Source organism: Protopterus annectens, chromosome 11.part0 (genome assembly GCF_019279795.1).
Source record: "Protopterus annectens isolate FY-2018-M chromosome 11.part0, PAN1.0, whole genome shotgun sequence".
NCBI lineage: Eukaryota > Metazoa > Chordata > Ceratodontiformes > Protopteridae > Protopterus > Protopterus annectens.
The window spans coordinates 507,437,596-507,455,444 of NC_056745.1; the positions used below are offsets into that span (position 1 = coordinate 507,437,596).

The 17,849-nt window shown below is 45.7% G+C and overlaps 1 protein-coding gene across 2 annotated transcripts in view; it reads right to left on the reverse strand.

The window, feature by feature from the left end:
* CCT2 (chaperonin containing TCP1 subunit 2) overlaps nucleotides 1–17,849 on the reverse strand; it is a 980,031-nt gene that overhangs the window by 63,860 nt on the left and 898,322 nt on the right. The window contains exon 15 of one of the 2 annotated variants that reach the window (XM_044088004.1): nucleotides 13,521–13,662. In XM_044088004.1, coding sequence (XP_043943939.1) covers nucleotides 13,521–13,662 — 142 coding nt within the window. Of the gene's footprint in view, nucleotides 1–13,516; nucleotides 13,663–17,849 lie in introns of those variants that run through there. The other variant, XM_044088005.1, reaches the window with a different exon arrangement.

Here is a 17,849-nt window from a genome sequence, read left to right on the forward strand (position 1 = left end):
CATCTAGTAATTTAGCTTTGACATGATCTGGTAAGGTTTGTTCCTTGAGCCAGGCATGTCTACGTATGACTGATCCTGTAACAGCAGCTCTACATGAGGCCTCTAGAGCATCAAAACCACATTGTAAGGTAGGTTTACCCACTTGTTCTGCACTATGCATCAAATCCTGAAACTCCTTCAAGTCTGGTTGTTCAGGTTGTGACATTTTACTTCTCAATTGTGATAACAGAACTGTTGGTACTTTAGCATATGAAACTGGCAGTTTAATGCCTCATGGTTAAGGTAGCCGAGGTATATACCTTTTTTCCCCACCTTTCTAAGGATCTGGAATCTCTCTCGGAAGGTAATGGATTTTTAGCAGTGGAGGCCTTAATTCCCTTGGGGGCCCGTGAGATAGTTTCTGGGTCAGCAGCATGGCTTTTGTACAGAAATTGGTGTGAGTCAGGAACCCGGTAGTACCTGTCAGGCTTGACTTGGGCCGGAGGTAGAGAATCCGGGTTAAGGCAGGCCTCCGAGTACACATCATCTAGTATGTCCAAGACAGGAGGTATAGTCAGATGCCTGTGCTGAGGTAGCAAGAGAAATTCCCTAAGCCTTTTCTTGGAATCTGAATAATCTTGGCCTTCCCAGTGGAAGTGTTCCCTTAAGGTATGCAAAGTTTCCCCAAATGAGTAATCCTCTGGGGGGGATACAGAAGGAATGGACTCCTCTGCATCAGAGTCTTCAAAAGGGGAGTAAGGATGTTCCTGTTCATCAGAGTGCTCTGATATAATGGAGCCCTGATCAGAGGAGGGGGATTCTACCTCCACTCTGGGCCTTTTGTCCGGGGGGGTTGAGAACCCCTGATAAGAGTAATTAAATCCTCAGCCATTTTAAGCATCTGTTTTTTAGGCATGGGGCCTGGAGATGGGCCCTGTGTAGCTTGTCTCTTAGAATGCATGGCTGCTTTAGACTTAGTGAAAGCCTTGATGGAAAAAGAAGAGGAAGGTCTGAATACACCTTGAGAGGAGGTAGACCTGTCCACATTTTGAGATTCACCGCCAAGAGTGGCTTTGGTATCTGTAGTCGGGGTGTGGGCCGAGGAGCCTGCGACCTTGGGCACAGAAGACACCGCCAATGAAGTGTCGTCGGTAGTCAGGGGCTGCGTAGGCGCCTCGCTGAGAACCGGACCACCTGTAGTCGGCTTTGGCGTGGTGTCGGTAGAGGCCGCGGACCTCGTGTGTCGATCCTTATCTTTGCGCTTTTTAGACAAAACTGGAGTCGGAGTATCCAACGACATCATATAGTTAAATTTTTGCCAAAATAATGGTGGGCGAACTCCGCCCGACGCTTAGTGCATTTGTTGAATGTAGCACAAAAGCGACAGACCGAGACGTCGTGGTCTGGGCCTAAACAAGGAATACAGAGGGAATGGAAATCCTTATGTGGTATTTGCTTCCCACATGAAATACAATTATTAACTTTGTCTGACATCGGTCTGAGGCAAGAAAAGTTTCCCCAACGGGGTACTTAGCTTTCAAGAAGACTTCGGTTGCAAAATTTTCGTAATTTCAGGAGCTGGCCGACCGGCACTTGTGAACTGCTTCTGCTTCGGGCACCGCGCGGCAAGAAAGACTGAAGAAAATGGCGTCGGCTGGTTCTTTTATACCCCTGTCGCACTGACGTCAGGGAAGAAGCGACGACAACCGATGCCGGACCTAGACTTTGGTATTCGGCCGACCGAGGACCTGCCTGACGGCAGGAGAACCCATCTGTTATGACTGCAGCTGTATGCACGATGAACATCATGCAGCCAACGCCATTACATCAGTTTTTCTTGCCCCAGATGTCAAGTGACCCCTAATGGGGAGCAAATAAACATAAAAACACAAAAGAATACCTCCAACAAAATGCAAACACACCAAAAAGGATTTTAAGCATAGTAAAGGAAAGTAGAGGTATAACCAGAAAAACCTACGGGGCTGGAGGGAGAGTAACCAGGACTGCAACAGTGAATACAATCGAACATCTACATTTATGGTAAGTGTACACAACTGTACTATGTTCTTCGTGTTTCACTGTTGCAGTCATTACAACTGGGTAGATTCCCAAAGCTATGGTTGGGAGGAGGAGTTTATACAGCATTAGGGCCAGCTATAAGGCCATGCAAGACAGCAGTGGCAAAGCCAACTCTGGAGTTAGAGAAAATTGGTAAATAATGCTTGGTGAAGGTATGTACAGAGCTCCAGGTAGCAGCTTCTAGGATGTCCCTGGTAGGGACACCTCTGAGAAAGGTTGCAGAAGTGGATGCAGCCCTAGTGGAGTGAGATCTGATCCCCTGGGAGATAGGTTTTCTATGGCGCTTATAGCAGAAATGAATGCAATGGCTTATCCATTTAGAAATGGTTTGTTTTGAAATAGCTTTCCCCATCTGCCCCTGCAGCAAATGCTACCAGCATTTAATCCTGTCCAAGTAGAATCTAAGTTGCCTGTGCACATTCAAGGAATGCAGAATCCGTTCCCCTTTATTCTGTGGATTGGGAAAGAAGGTTGGCAAATGAATGGACTGATTAAGAGCCACACTGGAAACCACCTTGGGCATGAAGGATGTATTGGTTCTGAGGGACACCCTGTCCGCATGAAAGATGACGAAAGGCTCCACTGCCATAAGGGCCTGTAATTCAGATACCTTTCTAGCTGAAGTGATTGCTAAAAGGAAAGCTGTTTTCCAAGAAAGAATTTTTAAGTCTGCAGTAGCAGCTGGCACGAAAGGAGGTAGAGTGAGTTTCTCCAAGACAAAGTTACGGTCCCAGGCTGGGGTTGGAGCTCTCCTGGGTGGTCTCAAATTTTTGGCCCCTCTGAGGAACTGCTTGAGGAGTGGATGAGAGAAGAGGGGATGTTCTGTGTTATAATGAGCTGAAATGGCTGAGGTGTGGATTTTAATGGAGGAAAAAGACAGGCCCTTGTGAAGCATCTCAGTTAAATATTGTAAAATCTGAGGTAAATTGGGTGCTGCTGTGCTCATCCCTTGAGACTGGTTCCAGGCTCAGAATCTTTTCCATTTTTCAGCAAAAGATTTTCTATTACTAGGCCTCCTTGACTTTAAAATGATATCCATCATAGATTTGCTGAGAAATGGTAAAGGAGAGATTAAGTAATTAGCCGGGCTGCAAGGTTCAGTGTTGGAAGCTGAGGGTGCAGAATCTGGTTCTCCTGCTGAGACAGCAGGGAAGGAGTCTGAAGCAGGTGCCATGAAGATAACCATGACACACTGCGCAGGAAGGGGTACCAGTGTTGGCGTGGCCAGTCTGGAGCAATCAAAATCATCCTTGGTTTGCCCTGTTTGATTTTTAGTAGTAATTTGAAGAGCAGAAGCAGAGCGGGGAAGGCACAGACTGATAGGGTTTTCCAGCTGAAGGACAGAGCCATCCACTTTCCAGGCTTGTTTGTGGGGAGTCCTTGCGCAGAATTTGTCCAATTGGTAGTTCTGGGGAGAGAGGCAAACAGGTCTATATCTGGGCTCCCCCATTTGTTTGTTAACATGTTGAAAATCCTTGGTTCCTGTTTCCACTCGTGTGGGTCCATGAGGTTTCTGCTTAGTCTGTCTGCCATTGTGTATTTAATTTTCCTGGCAGGAATTGAGCTTGTAGATGCACTTGGTAGCTCCAGACTGTGTTCCACAATGCGCTAGTCTGCAGCGAGGGTAAGAATGTGTACCCCCCCTGCTTGTTTATGTACCACATAACAGTGGTGTTGTCCATCTTTACAATTAGTTGTCCTGGAAGAATGTGGTCCTTGAAGGCTGTCAGAGCATTCTGTACAGCTAACATTTCTTTTTGATTGATATGCAGGTGCATTTGACTTGGGTTCCATTTTTCCTGAATGCACTTCCCTATCAGGTGAGCCCCCATGCATAGTCTGATGCATCTGTTGTTAGGGTTTGGGTGGCAAGGGGTGGTGTGAAAGGTAGTCCCTTGTTTTGGTGGCAGGCCTCTGCTCACCAAAGGAACTCTAGGCGTAGGCAAGGTATGACAGGAATCATTGTTTCTAGGTCTTGAGAATGTTGACATCATAGGCTTTTTAGATACCACTGTAGTTTCCTCATATGCAGTCTTGCATATGGAATTAGAAGAATGCAGGAGGCCATGAACCCCAAGGCTTGCAGTATTTGTCTTGCAGATAGCAGGGTTTTTGTGGCCACTTGTTTGAAGTAGGTTGTCAAATGAATTTGCTTTTCTGGCGTGAGGTAAGCCATCTGGAAAGTTGTATTCAAGCTTGCTCCCAGGAATATAATTTGTTGACAGGGTACCAGGTGTGATTTCTTTTCGTTTGTGGTGTACCCCAGACAAGTTAGAACTCAAGTATGTCCTGGCTTTCTGCCTGAATTAGACAATTGTCAAGGTATGGGTATATTTGAATATTTCTTTGCCTGCAAAATGCAATAACTGGAGTTAGGCACTTTGTGAATACCCTGGGTGCAGTAGATAAGCCAAAAGGACGTGCAGAGAACTGTGCGTGCAGCCTGCTTTGAAGCGTAGGTATCTTCTGCAAGATTCCCTGATTGGGATGTGCAGGTATGCCTCTTTTAAATCTAGTGTTGCCAACCAGGCATCTTTGCCTAGCATAGGAAATAATTGGTGAAAAGTCAACATCTTGAATTTTGGAATCTCCAAAAAGGTGTATAGAGTAGACAGGTCCAGGATAGGATGCCATGAATTGTCTTTTCTGGGTACCAGGAAAAGTCTCGAGTAGAAACCTTGTCCCTTTTCCTCTTCTAGTACGAGCTGAATAGACCCCATGCTTAAGAGAGAAAGTACTTGTTTTTGGGCCTTGGCCCACTGATTTGGGGGTAGGTCCGGCCACCCACTTGGTGTTGGCAACATGTGGAAGTGAAATCTGTATCCTGGGACACTATTTAAAATCCATTTGTCCTGGGTAATGAGTTCCCAATTCTTTGTATCCAAAATGGGCAGTCAGTTGAAAATTGCTTGGAAATTTTATAAGGAAGTCATTGAGACAGTTTACCATAGGGGGAGTCTTACTATTCCCGGACTAGGAAGTGGAGGCCCCCCACTGCTTAGTTCTGTGAATCCCCTGGGACTGAAACCTGAGTTTTTTGCTGTGTCTGGGTTTGGCTTGAGAAGACCTGGAAAGGACCAATTCATAGAGGGCCAGCGCCTACTAAATCTAGGAACTTGTAAAACATCTAACAGTTTGCATAGATTTAGCTTTATCTTCCATCTTTTTAAGAACTTCCTCAGCCTTGTTGCCAAACAGGTGATCCTGACTTTAAGGAGCATCCAACAATTTAGCTTTAACATGATCACGCAAAGATTGCTCCTTAAGCCAAGCATGCCTTCTGAGCGCAGACCCAGTAACAGCAGCCCTGCAAGAGGCCTCTAATGAATCAAAACCACATTGCAGAGTATGTTTTCCAACTTGTTCGGCAGAATGCATTAAAGCCTGTAAATCTTTATTTTCCACACAGTCAGGAATCAACATCATTTTCTGTTTAAGCAGTCTAATAACATGTTGCTGATATTTTAACATATGAAACTGGCAGTTTAAAGCCCTAATGGCCAAGGCTGCAGAAGTGTAAACTTTCTTATCCCATCTATCCAGCCCTGGAGTCTCTATCAGAAGGGATAGGATTTTTAGCAGTAGAAGCCTTAATGCCCTTGGGCCCCTGTGAAATGGTCCCTGGATCTGCAATAGGATTTTTGAAAAGGAACTTGTGGGACTCAGGGACACAGTAGTATCTGTCAGGTTTTCTGGGAGCAGAACGCAGGGAATCAGGGGCCAAACTAGATTCCGAGAAAGCATCATCAACAATGTCTAGTACAGGAGGAATAGCTAAAGGCCTATGCTAAGGTAGGAGAAGGAAATCCCTAAGCCTCTTTTTTGAATCAGAAAAATCCTGGCTTTCCCAGTGGAAATGCTCCCTTAAGAGTATGTAAGGTTTCCCCAAAAGAAAAATCCTCAGGAGGGGAAGCAGAGGGAATACAGTCCTCTTCATCAGAATCCTCATAAGTAGGTAAGGGCAAATCCAGATCATCAGAACAGTCAGAAAAAACAGACTCCTGATCAGAGGATTCATACTTAACTTTAGTCCTAGGCCTCTTAGAAGGGGGGGGGGTTGGCTACCCCTGATTAGATTTATTAGATCTTTAGCCACTTTTATCATTTGTTTTTTAGGCCTAGAGGCCTGAACGTGTAACCTGGGCGTCCGTTTTTTAGACATGGATCGAGATTTAGGCCTAAGTAAAGGCGGAGGCGTCAGTTAAATATGCAAGTCCGTAGGCCTGAATACACCCTCAGAAGCCGGTGAATGCACAGCAGTTCTGGACCCATCCAAGGCAGAGACATCCGCGGGTTCTATAGTTGAAGCATCTCGTGGCATACTGGGCTCCGAATGGGTCTCCGTAGAGGCCTGCGAATCAGAAGTAGCGGGTATTAGGGGCTGCGAAAGTGCTTCACTGAGTACTGGCGAACTGGTGACTGGCATAGGAAAAGCGTCGTCAGCAGTTTTGGACCTCGGCGGCCTGTTTCTGTCTTCATCTTTGCATTTTTCAGAATCCCGGTAGTTGGATGGCTAACTGATGACATTTCTGGATAATTAAACTGAGAACTGAAATATTTAGAGGCGTAAATATACAGACGACGGATAGTGCGCTGATTAAATAAAGCACAAAACCGACAGCAAGGTATGTCATGGTCAGGGCCTAGTCAAGGAATACAGTAGGAATGAACATCTTTATGAGGTATTTGCTTTCCACAAGTAATGCAATTATTAACTTTTACTGACATTGGTACGGAGCAAGAAAAAGTTTCCCCAACGGGGTACTTAGCTTTAGTTGAAGACTTCGGTTCTGAAACTTGAAAACGAAAATTTCAGGAGATGGCCGACCGGCACTTGCGAACTGCTTCTGCTTCGCACACCGCATGGCAAGAAAGACTGATGTAATGGCGTTGGCTGCATGTTTTATACCCCTGACGACCGGACGTCATGGAAGAAGGGATAGCGACCGACGCAGGACCCAAGACTTCGTTAATCAGGCCTACTGCGGGCCTGCAAGCAGATAACCCAAATGTAATGACTGCAACAGTGAAACACGAAGAACATCTAGAGCCTCTAACTAAAAACGGCCTAGTAACCGGCGGGAAAAAGACTACAGGGAGGACTAGGTCCTCTAACTTAAGCGGGCCTAGCCCAGGGAAACAAAGGCAGGATAGCACCACTAGCCAGACATGACAACACTAAAAGCCAACAGAATGGACCACCAAACCAAAGACCACACGGAAACAATGGGGAGGACTAGGTCCGCCAACTGAAACGGGCCTAGCCTGTGGGAAGAAAGGAAACAAACGGGATACCAAAACGGCCAACGAAAAGGCCACAAAAACAGCAAGAAAAACAAAACAAAGGCAGCATAATACCACTACCATACACACAGAGCTATGAAAATAACTTTTTTTGGGCAACAAGTCAAAAGTTTATAAACAGTATACTTAGCCACGGACAAAAGTAAGACCACGTCTGAGCGTAACGAGCAGCAAATGAAATCTGGGGAATAGACCTGTTGCACGATGGGATACCTCAGCCACGAGCCAACTGAAGACTTCGAGCTAGAGTATGGCCGAGTCAGAGCCGAGGTTCGGCTCCGAACCCACGGCTAAGAATGAAGGCGAGATTGGACTACATAACATCGATAGTTTGGAACTGGGTTTCCCCTCTACCCCTGGGGCAAAGCTGACAAGGAGGTGGTCTGATTTCCTGAAAGATCTGTTATGGTCCAGATAGTATCTGAGCTGTCTGTGCACGTCTAGTTAGTGCAGAATTCTTTCCTCCTTGTTTGAGGGTTAGGAAAGGGGGGGGGGGTAGAGATATAGCCTAGCAGATAGTTACTTTAGATACCACCCTGGGTATAAAGGAGGTATTAGTCCTGAGGGAGACCCTGTCTGCATGGAAGATGATGAAGGGCTCAATGGCCATCAGTGCCTGAAAATAAGAAACCCTTCTGACTGGGGCTATGGCTAGGAGAAAAGCCGCCTTTCAGGAGAGGTATCCAAGTTCTGCTGAGGCAGCAGGTAGGAAGGGTGCTAGAGTTGTTTTTTCCCCAAAACATAATTCAGGTCCCTGGCTTGAGTGGGAGCCATTCTGGGAGGTCCGATATTAGAAGGCCCTCTGAGGCATTGTTTAATCAAAAGGTGGGATAACAGGGGCTGTTCTGTATCAAATTAGAGCTGAAATGGCTGTGGCGTAGATTTGAATAGAGGACAAGGAGAGGCCATTATTAAGTAGCTCCACTAGGTAGTCCTGGATAAGAGGGATGGAAGGTGGTGAAGTATTTTCCCCTTTGGACTGCCGCCAGGAGCAGAATCTTTTTCATTTCCCTGCGTAAGATTTTCTGGTGCTGGGCCATCTGGCCTCTGTGATAATGTGTAAGATCTGTTTGCTTAACAGGGTCCCCTAGTCTGCCTTTTGAGTATTTGCCAAGCTGATAGTTTGTGAGTCTGCGAGTCTGGTTGCAGCAGTCCCCCACCCCCACGTTAAGAGGTCTAAGATCAGGGGGAAGATGGCTGGGAGGCTGTAAGGTCAGGCTGTTCATTAAGGGGTACAAAGGTTGTCTGGGCCAATCTGGAGTAATGAGGATGGCCTTATGTCTCTCTTCCCTTAATCTGACCAGTGCCATGGGGATAAGAGGGAATCAAGACACACAGTGTGTTCCAGGGGGAGGCAAGGGCATCTACCGTCCACGCTAGGTGGTGATATCTCCTGGTACAGAATCTTTTCCGCTGTCAGCTGAGATGTGAAGCAAAAAGATCCAGCTCTTGAGACCCCCATTCCCAAGTGATATGTGAAAGGATTTTTCTGTATAGCTGCCACTGGAGGGGGTCCAGGAAGTTTCTGCTTACATGGTCTGGCAGGATGTGGTTGATGTCATGTGGGTATTGGCTATCAGGCGTAGTTCCATGGAAGAAGCTGCCAGCCCGAGTTACATAGCTAGGCTACACAGAGGGTAAGATAGGGTCCCTCCCTGTTAGTTGGTGTACCCCATTACTGTGGTGTTGTCTGTTTTGATTAGAACCCCTGGCTTGAGATGGGGTTTGAGGGATGTCAGAGCCTTTTGTACTGCAATCATTTTTTTCTGGCAGAAGTGTAAGGGAAGGTGGTGGGCATCCCAAAGACCTTGGATGCACCTGCTTTCTAGGTGAGCGCCTCAAGCCAAGTCTGAGGCGTCGGTGGTAGTGGTCTGCCCGGTTGGGCAGAGGTTGAAGGAAAGACCCTAGTTCTGGGCAGGGGCTCCTGCCAATCAGAGAAACTCAGCCTCTATACAGGGGGTCAGCGGTTGAGAGGTCCCCTTGAGGTAGACAGTGCAGACTCCACAGGTTCTTTAGGTACCATTGATGTTTTCTCATGTCAGGCCTGGCCACAGAAATTAGAAGGATGCCAAATGCCATGTACCTCAAGGCTCACAGGGGCTTCCTTGTCGTGCAGCGACATCTGGAAACCAGCTGGTGAGAAATAGCTGCAGAAATCTCTGCTTATTAGGGGGATAGGAAGGCCGTTTGGGCTGCTGCTGAGAGGAGGGCGTTTTACCCTTTGTTCTACTAGATGGTGTACCCTGAGGGGGTTAGGAGGGCTTTGACAAAGAGGGGGTCCTGGAGGAAATATTCTTTGCCATCTGCCTGAGGGAGGCAGTTGTCCAGATAAGGGTACATTTTTATGTTTTTCTGTCTGCCAAAGGCTAAGGCCTCTTGCAGAGGTAGGGTAACTATCCATGCATTTATGGTCAGCCTATGCAGCAACTATTGCCAAGTTAGTATTTTGAATTTGGTGACCACCTGGAAGGTGTTCTGAATGGGTAGATCCAGGGAGGGGCGCCAAGTACTCACTATACTAGGAGCAAGGATTAGTGTGGAATAAGAGCCTTTGCTTGATGGATCTGAGGGGACCAGTTCCACTGCCCCTAGGCATAAGTGAGCTTGGCCGAGTTCCAGTGACTCTGCTCAGAGATATTGAGGTAAGGGTACCCTCTTAAAATTGGGAGTTAGTAGAAAGAAAATTCGTATCCCTGAAAAAAGATGTACAAGACCTAAATGGTTCTTGGTAGTTAGTGACTGAAAAGGAGTGCGGAAGGGGGAGAGGGAGTCCTGAGGGATTTTTACCTTAGAGGGGTGGCTTAGAACTCCCTGCCTTTGGAGTTGAAGTGGTCCACCTTTTGGTTCTATGCTGACCCTGGGATAAGAGTCTGAGTGGTCCGTCTCTGCGGGCTTACCTTGTACCCCTGTTTGCTAGGTAAAGGAAAGGACCAGTGTTTAGAGGGAAAATTCCTGCTAAACCTAGGAGGTTGTACCTGAAGGAAATATTTTACTGTCTGCATAGATTTTGCTTTGTCTTCCATCTTTTTAAGCACCTCTTCTGCTTTTACTCCAAACAATTGGTCCTTATCCAAAAGTGCAGCAAGTAATTTAGATTTGACATGATCAGGCAGAGGTTGTTTCTTCAACCATGCACGTCTCCTAATGACAGATCCTGACATTGCTGCCCTGCTTGCGGCTTCTAGGGCATCATAGCCACAGTATAGAGTGTGTTTAGCCACTTGACAAGTACAGTGCAGTAAATCTGCTAACTCTTTTGAATTGGCACAGTCAGGAAAAGTAGAAATCTTTTGTTTTAATAGTTCTAAAGTGCGCTGTTGAAATTTTAAAATGTGGAACTGACAACGGAGTACTCTGATAGCTAAGGCTGCAGAGGTGTATATTTCTTCCCCATCTGTCCAGAGCTCTGGAATCCTTGTCAGGAAGAATAGGGTTCTTTTTTGAGCTAGCCTTAGCTCCTTTAGTTCCCTGCGTAATTACCTCCAGGTCTGCAGCAGGATTTCGGTACAGGTGATTGGGAGAATCCGGTACTCTAATACCTGTCAGGTTTTCTGGGAGCAGGTGGGAGGGCGTCAGGAGTTAAACTGTTTTCATGAAAGCCATCATCAACCACCTCTAAGACAGGAGGGATGGCCAAGGGAGTCTGTGCTGGGGCAGCTCTAGAAACTCTCTTAGTCTTTTCTTAGACTGAGAGAAGTCCTGGGATTCCCAGTGGAAATGCTCCCTGAGGGTGTGAAGGGCTTCCCTAAAGGAAGGATCTTCGGTGGGGAGGCAGAATGACTGGATTCCTCTGCATCTGAATCCTCAAACAGCCAGAGGTGGTAGTTCTTCAAAAACTGAATAATCAGACTCTTCAGAATCCTGTTCGGTCAGTGTTTCAGGAGAAAGGTCTCTCTCCGTTTTAGAAGTTGAAGCCTGACTACCCCTGATAAAGGTGGTAAGATCTGCTGCCATTTTAAGCATCTGAGGTTGGGGTGGTGGAGCAGGAGTAAAGTGGCGGCTAGAGGTAGTTTTCCTAGGAGTGGCCTTACCTCTAGGCCTAAGAGTATCCACTGGTCTGAGGGAAATGGTAGTAGGGAGGAGAAGACGTCAGCTTTTATCTAGATTCGGTTGTGCGAAATACCTCCTTGGAAGCTGGTGCCTGCGTCGTGGCTCCGGACCCAACCGAGGCAGAGACAACCAGAGGCTCGGAAGACTAAGATTATGTCTGTGGCAAACTGGATTCCAAAAGGGTCTCAGTAGAGGCCTGCAAACATATCGAATCGGGCATCAGGGGCTGCGAAGGTGCCTCAATGAAATACGGAGAACTGATGACCTGCTTCGCAGTTAAGTCGTCGGGAGGCTTGGCCTTGAGTGGTCTGTCTCTATCTTTATCCTTATGTTTTTTTTTGGAATGTCTATGGATTGTTTGCTGACGGACACCATTTCAGCTACAATAAGAGCTCTACGATGAATGGTTCTCACATTAAAGAGGGCACAGAACTGGCGATGGGGGATGTCGTGGTCTGGGCCTAAAGAGGTGACGCAGTAAAAATGGAAATCTCCAGGTGGGATTTGCTTTCCACAGGCAGGATAATTGTTAACTTTTTCTGACATCGGTTAGTGCAAGAAAAGAAAAAATCCCCAACAGGGTACTTAGCTTTAGACATGCTCAGCTGAAATTCAAACTCTGGTAGTGACAGACTGGCACACTTGCGAACTGCTTCTGCTACAAGCTCTGCGACAAGAAAGACTGATGTAATGATGTTGGCTGCCTTCCTTTATAGCAATGATGACCTGACGTCAGGCAGCAAGCGACAGCAGTCGATGCAGAAAAACCCTCAGTCTGGTATTCGGGCCAGCTGAGGGCTACCACAGCAGGGATAACCCACAGGTGATGACTGCAACAGTGGAACACGAAGAACATCAGCCCTTTACAAACCCATGCAGGACAGCCCTGGCCTTGGAAACAACATCCAATTTATAATGTCAAGTTAAAAAGTACTAAAACTCCAAGCAGCAGACTAAAGGATGGAGTTGGTGTCCAATCTCTTGAAAAAGGGACCAGAAGAAACAGCCACCCTAGTAGGATGCACCTTTACAGACGAAGAAAGGCATTTGCCATGAAAACAACAAAAGGAAATGGCTTTAGAAATCCAGGAAGAGATAGTTTGCTTGGAAACAACTAAACTGAATGTCCTGGGATGAAAAGAAACAAAAAGTTGGTCAGATTTGCAAATAATCTTTGTTCTATCGAAATATCCAAACTGTCTATGCAGATCCAAGGTGTGGAAAACCTTCTCGCTGGCAGACTGTAGAGAAAGAAAAAAGTAAAGAGGTTAAATAGACTTATTAAGGGACAATTCATATACTCTCTTGACAAAAAGTAAGAGCCAACAAATAGAACTATCTTCCAAGTACACAGTTGCAAGGAAGCCGAACTAGCAGGTTCAAAAGGAGCCAGAGTCAATTTTTCAAGTACAGAATTAGAGTCCCAAGGAGGAGGAATAGGCTTTCTCAAGGGCCTGATAAGAAGGATGCCTTTATGAAATTGCTTAACCGAGAAGCAGGTTCAAGAGAAGACAAGCAGAGATTGCTGACGTGAGCTTTAACTGAAGAATATACCAAAGCAGCATGGAGTAGATCACACAAATAATTAAAAGGCAGAGAGATAAGGAGACCTGGCCAAGGGGAAGAGGAGGAAAACATCAAAAAGAGACAGGCTTGTCCCTAAAAGGAAGTGCTCTGAGATGTAGGAGTCTGAGTGGACTTAGGAGGAATATGCCTAGACCCCCTCTTACCTTGGGGGGGTTGATGAGTTTGCATACAGACAAAGGGGGATTTAGAAGGCTAATTACTATGAATAGGGGAAGAGACAAATATGCTTGAGTTCCTGGATGGTCTTACCCTTATCCTGGAGAGACTTGGATCTCCTCAAGGCTGGGAATTATGGGACAGGGGAGGAGCTCAAGCTTATGACGTGATTCGCTGTCAAAGAAAAGGTGCCAATGCAACTGCTCCTTATGTTCCAGAGTCTGGACAGGACTAGAACAAATCACAGAAGCTGAAGTAGGAAAATATACAAACTCAGTTCTGACTAAACAGCAAAATCTATTGCAATTATCAAGACCAAAATCAAATACACACTGAACGCAACATTAATGAATCACAGTGTTTACCGTGGTGCTGCCTTAAGGATGTTGTCAACACGAAGAATCATTTCTGCAGCTTCTGCAGCACTAAGAAGAACCTGTCTCTTCACTAAAAAGCTTTCAGTAATTCCTAGAGCTTCCATGTCTCCAACAGTTCCATTTTTCATATCTGTAAGGAACAAAAATCACAATATGTAGGTCATTACAATACGCTGGTGTTACAATAAAGCAGAAAAACTTTTCTGTATACAGAAGCTACAAAAACTGGATGTCTTGCACTGCCAGATTACTTATCTTGCATACAAGAGGGCACTCCACAAACTCACCCCAGCACCATCCCCTCTCCATACGCAGCCTAGATCTTTCAATCTTATAAACACTTTTGTGTTTTTTGGTACCATGCAACCTTCACGTACTTCACAACCAAATTCTCTGGAATGTTTTACCAACTGAAAGATATTGCATTCAAGAACTAAAGGTTATAAACTTACCATTAGGGAAGAGCAGGATAAGCAGGTCCATCCTTGTTACTCACAGTAGGACTAAAACTGCAGGCTTTTAGTTAGCTTGGTACCTAAAACTTTCCCAAGGTACCAGCTACTCCTTTTTAACCATAACAATTCTGCATACTAGTCTTCTTTCAGATCTCCTCTATGCAGCTTGAAACTGAAGCACAAAAATAAAAAAAAGCAACAAATTGAAGCATACAACCCCCAAACCATGTCTACCAGAGGGAGGGGAAGGAAGGTAGATATACTTATGAGAACTGACCTGCTCGTATAGGTCTGTTGTTATACACAACACACTTTTTGTATCTGGGGTGAGGAGGACCCCTTGTCAGCCTGTATGATATAGTCCACTCTCAAGTTTACCTTGTTAGGTGGTTATCAAGAACACATATCTTTGATCACTCTAGTTATGAAGCAGTGTCTTGTGAAAATATTCACAGAACCCAATGCAGCAGCTATATAAATATCACCTAAAGATGCATTCCGGAAAAAAGCCTGTGAGGTAGCCATTACTTTTGCTTCCCATGCTGCAGACACAACAAGTACAGTTTTGCTGCATTTCTTACTTAAGGAAAATGAAAGCAATCAAAAAGAAATTGCGGACAAAGGGACTCTGGAAAAATACAACTGTGTAGGTAATGGTTAATGGTCAAGTAGATCACAGTTACTGTAGTTTTTACTACTGGGGCTTCACCTCCGAGTGTCAAATTTGGCCACACTTCAAGAGCTCAGGATTGTTCCCCTTTTGCATGAAGTACACCCATCCATCTACTGGCATGTCCCAGACATACTAGTAAAAGAAGGATGCACACTTGCATAATTTTAAAGCTTTCTTATCCCCCAAACAAGGACACAACTCAAGGCAAGGGCTCTATGGAAGCAAATATAATCTAATGGAAAAGAAAACAACACTCCTGGGAAGACCCAGCCCTAAAACAAGCTCCAGAAGGATGGAAATGAGAACAAGGGATGGTTAGGAGTATATGTTCCAGCAAACTACTTCCCTATCAAAACACCCACAGACCTTACCAGGAATAAGAGGAATGTAAAGATGAGTATAATGAAGGGATATGAGGACTTCAGCCAAACCCCAAGGGAGAAATCCAGAGGAAAGACAGAAGGATTAATGGGAAGGAGACAGTACTTACAACAGTGATCTAATCAAATATCTGCCATATTAACAGTTACTTACACATCTGTATGTTCTTCATTAAATCACTGCTGTATTAGTGGTTACTACTAAGAAGAGTCCCCAGAGCTTTGTAACAGCAGCATGGTTGTTGGAGATGAATGGCTAGGATCCGGCATGTGAAGCTTGGCATGTGGGAGAATAAGGATGATAGAAACCATGAATCCTAGAGTCCAGAGGAACTCCCTCCCTGGCTGTGGTATACTTCTAGGTTGAAAAGTGCAGGGAGGTAGACTTGGTATGCTTCTGTTTTGTCCTGTGGAAGGAAGCCCTTCTACAAGTTGTTGTCCAGAAGTAAGCCCAGATTTACTACTCCCTGGGACAGAGCTAGTCAGATGAGTGAGAAGAGCTGGTTTTGGACTTAGTAGCCATGGAACCTTCTTCGGGTGAGGCTGAGCAGGGGAAAACATTTTTGCCTTGGCTAGAGTGGAGCAATGAGAATTATCATACAATCATAAGTCAAGGCTTTCTGTAGTAACTCGGAAATGAGGACAATGGGGGGGGGCACTGACAGAAGAGCATCCAGTGGTGATGGATCCTCAGAAGGTAAAAGGGCAAAGTAGCTGCTGCATTTGTTGTTGGAATGGGGTGGCTGGCCCCTGTGACTGAATATCCCCTGCAACACTAAGGGATTGAGGAACCACTCATGAGACATCACGATAGAGCTGATTTTGTCTGCTGGGCAGCTGACGTTCTCTATACTATGTGTTGCAAATAGAAAGTGATGCAAATCTACTGTCCACTGCCAAACTTTTATGGCCTCCCTGTGAATCTACTGCCTCCTGCCAAACTTGCATGTTGTCTCTGCAAAGGGGATAGGACTTGGTTCCATGCTGCTTGCTGATGTACCATACAACATATTACCTGGCTGAATTGCTATCACCCCTGGAGGAATGAGGTTCTGAAATTCCTGCAGTGCTAGGAGCCCTAATCTCCAGGATGTTGATGTGTAGACCGGCCTCTGTGTCCAAACTCCCCCAACTCCAGGGAGGAGGTGTCCAAGGTCACTGTTGCTGATGGGTGTGTTACTTCAAATGGTCGACTAGACAGAACAGTTGCAGATATCCACCACCACTGTATGTAACTTCTGCATGTCTCTTATATGAACTGGTAGGTACAAATCTGACAACTGGCATCTAGTGAATGACTCACATGCTGAATCAAGAATGGAAGAGGACAAGAACTGAATCAGCCATATGACTTAACATCCTAAGAAACAACAAAGCTGGTAGAGTGTGTTTTCAGAGAAGTGCCTGTGTTTCAATCTGAACCTTGCAAACTTTGTCCAGGAAAAGGCTCTCTCTATGCATGCTCTTGAACCTATATGGTAACTAGTAAATGTAATCTCTTCAGTAGACTGCAGACAAGACTTTTCATGACTTAATATGCACACCTAAAGATAGACAGAGCTGGCAGATAGCAGAGAGCCTTTAGCTGCTGCAGCAAGAAGCCATTTGTCCTAGTATAGGAATACACAGATCCCACCAACTCGTACACGAACTGCAGGTACAACCACACACTTGGCTATCACCCAGACAGGGGGCTGTAGTGAGAGCAAAGGGTAAGTTTCTTAATTGGAAATGGGTGGTCCTTATGCAGAAACCTTCTGGAGTTCTTGGCAATTTTTATGTTGGGATAGCCATCCTGAAGATCTATTCAGAACATCCTGTCACTTGCCTTCATAGGTGTGTACTAGGCTAAGGGCCCTGGAGCCTTTACAAGCCTAGACCACAGAAGTGCCCTGATATTATGCTGCCCAAAGTCAGTTCCCTGCTCTATCAAGTAGGGCCAATGGAGTGATCCCCGAGGTGAACTTTCTATTTCCCATTCACTCAAGATTTCTCTTGAAGAGGGCCATGGAGGTGCTCTCCTTGACATGTATGGGAAGTCTATTCCAGAGCATGGGTGGTCTCTGGGTTATGAACCTATCCATCCAGCATGTTCTGTTGATTGTGGTAATGAGGCTGAGGTCTCTGGAGCGTGTAGTGCGGTGGGATTAGGATTTCTTTAGATGTAGCATTTCTAACAGAGCTGGGTCAGACATTGTTTTGTAAGTCAAGCAGAGATTGCCTCTTAGTAGACGATATGAGACAGAGAATAGCTGGAGTTTGAGTCTGTCCATGTACGACATGTGTTTAAGGCCTAGGATCCTCTTCGTGAGGTACTTTTGTGGCCTCTCCAGCTGTTGCAGGTGTCTAGTGAGGTACATGCCAAATGGGGCATTATACTCTCTGACTGGTCTAATGGGAGAAAAGTAGAGAGAAATTATGACCTCTTTCTTCCTGGATGCAAAACCCTTAGTAATGAAATGCGCCACATAGAAGAACTTTCTGACCACAGTGGCAACCTGTGTTCCCAAATCTCTTATAACTCCTTCAGTGTTCAGTGGGGTCCCATCAATGTGGTAATTAGTGGGAACGGAGTTTTTCCCAAAGGGGATGACTATGCATTTTTTGGCATTAAGCGTAAGGCTATGGTTTTGACACCAGTCATTAGTCTCAGTGAGGCCTTTCTGTAGGATGTCTACATCACTTGGGGAGTTAATAATAGCTCCCAGCTTGCAGTCATCTGCGATCTCGGTCAGCTAGAGTCCCTCCATGTTGGCCTGGACTTCTGAGAAGTAGATGCCAAACAGGAGAGGACCAATCCGTGTGGGAC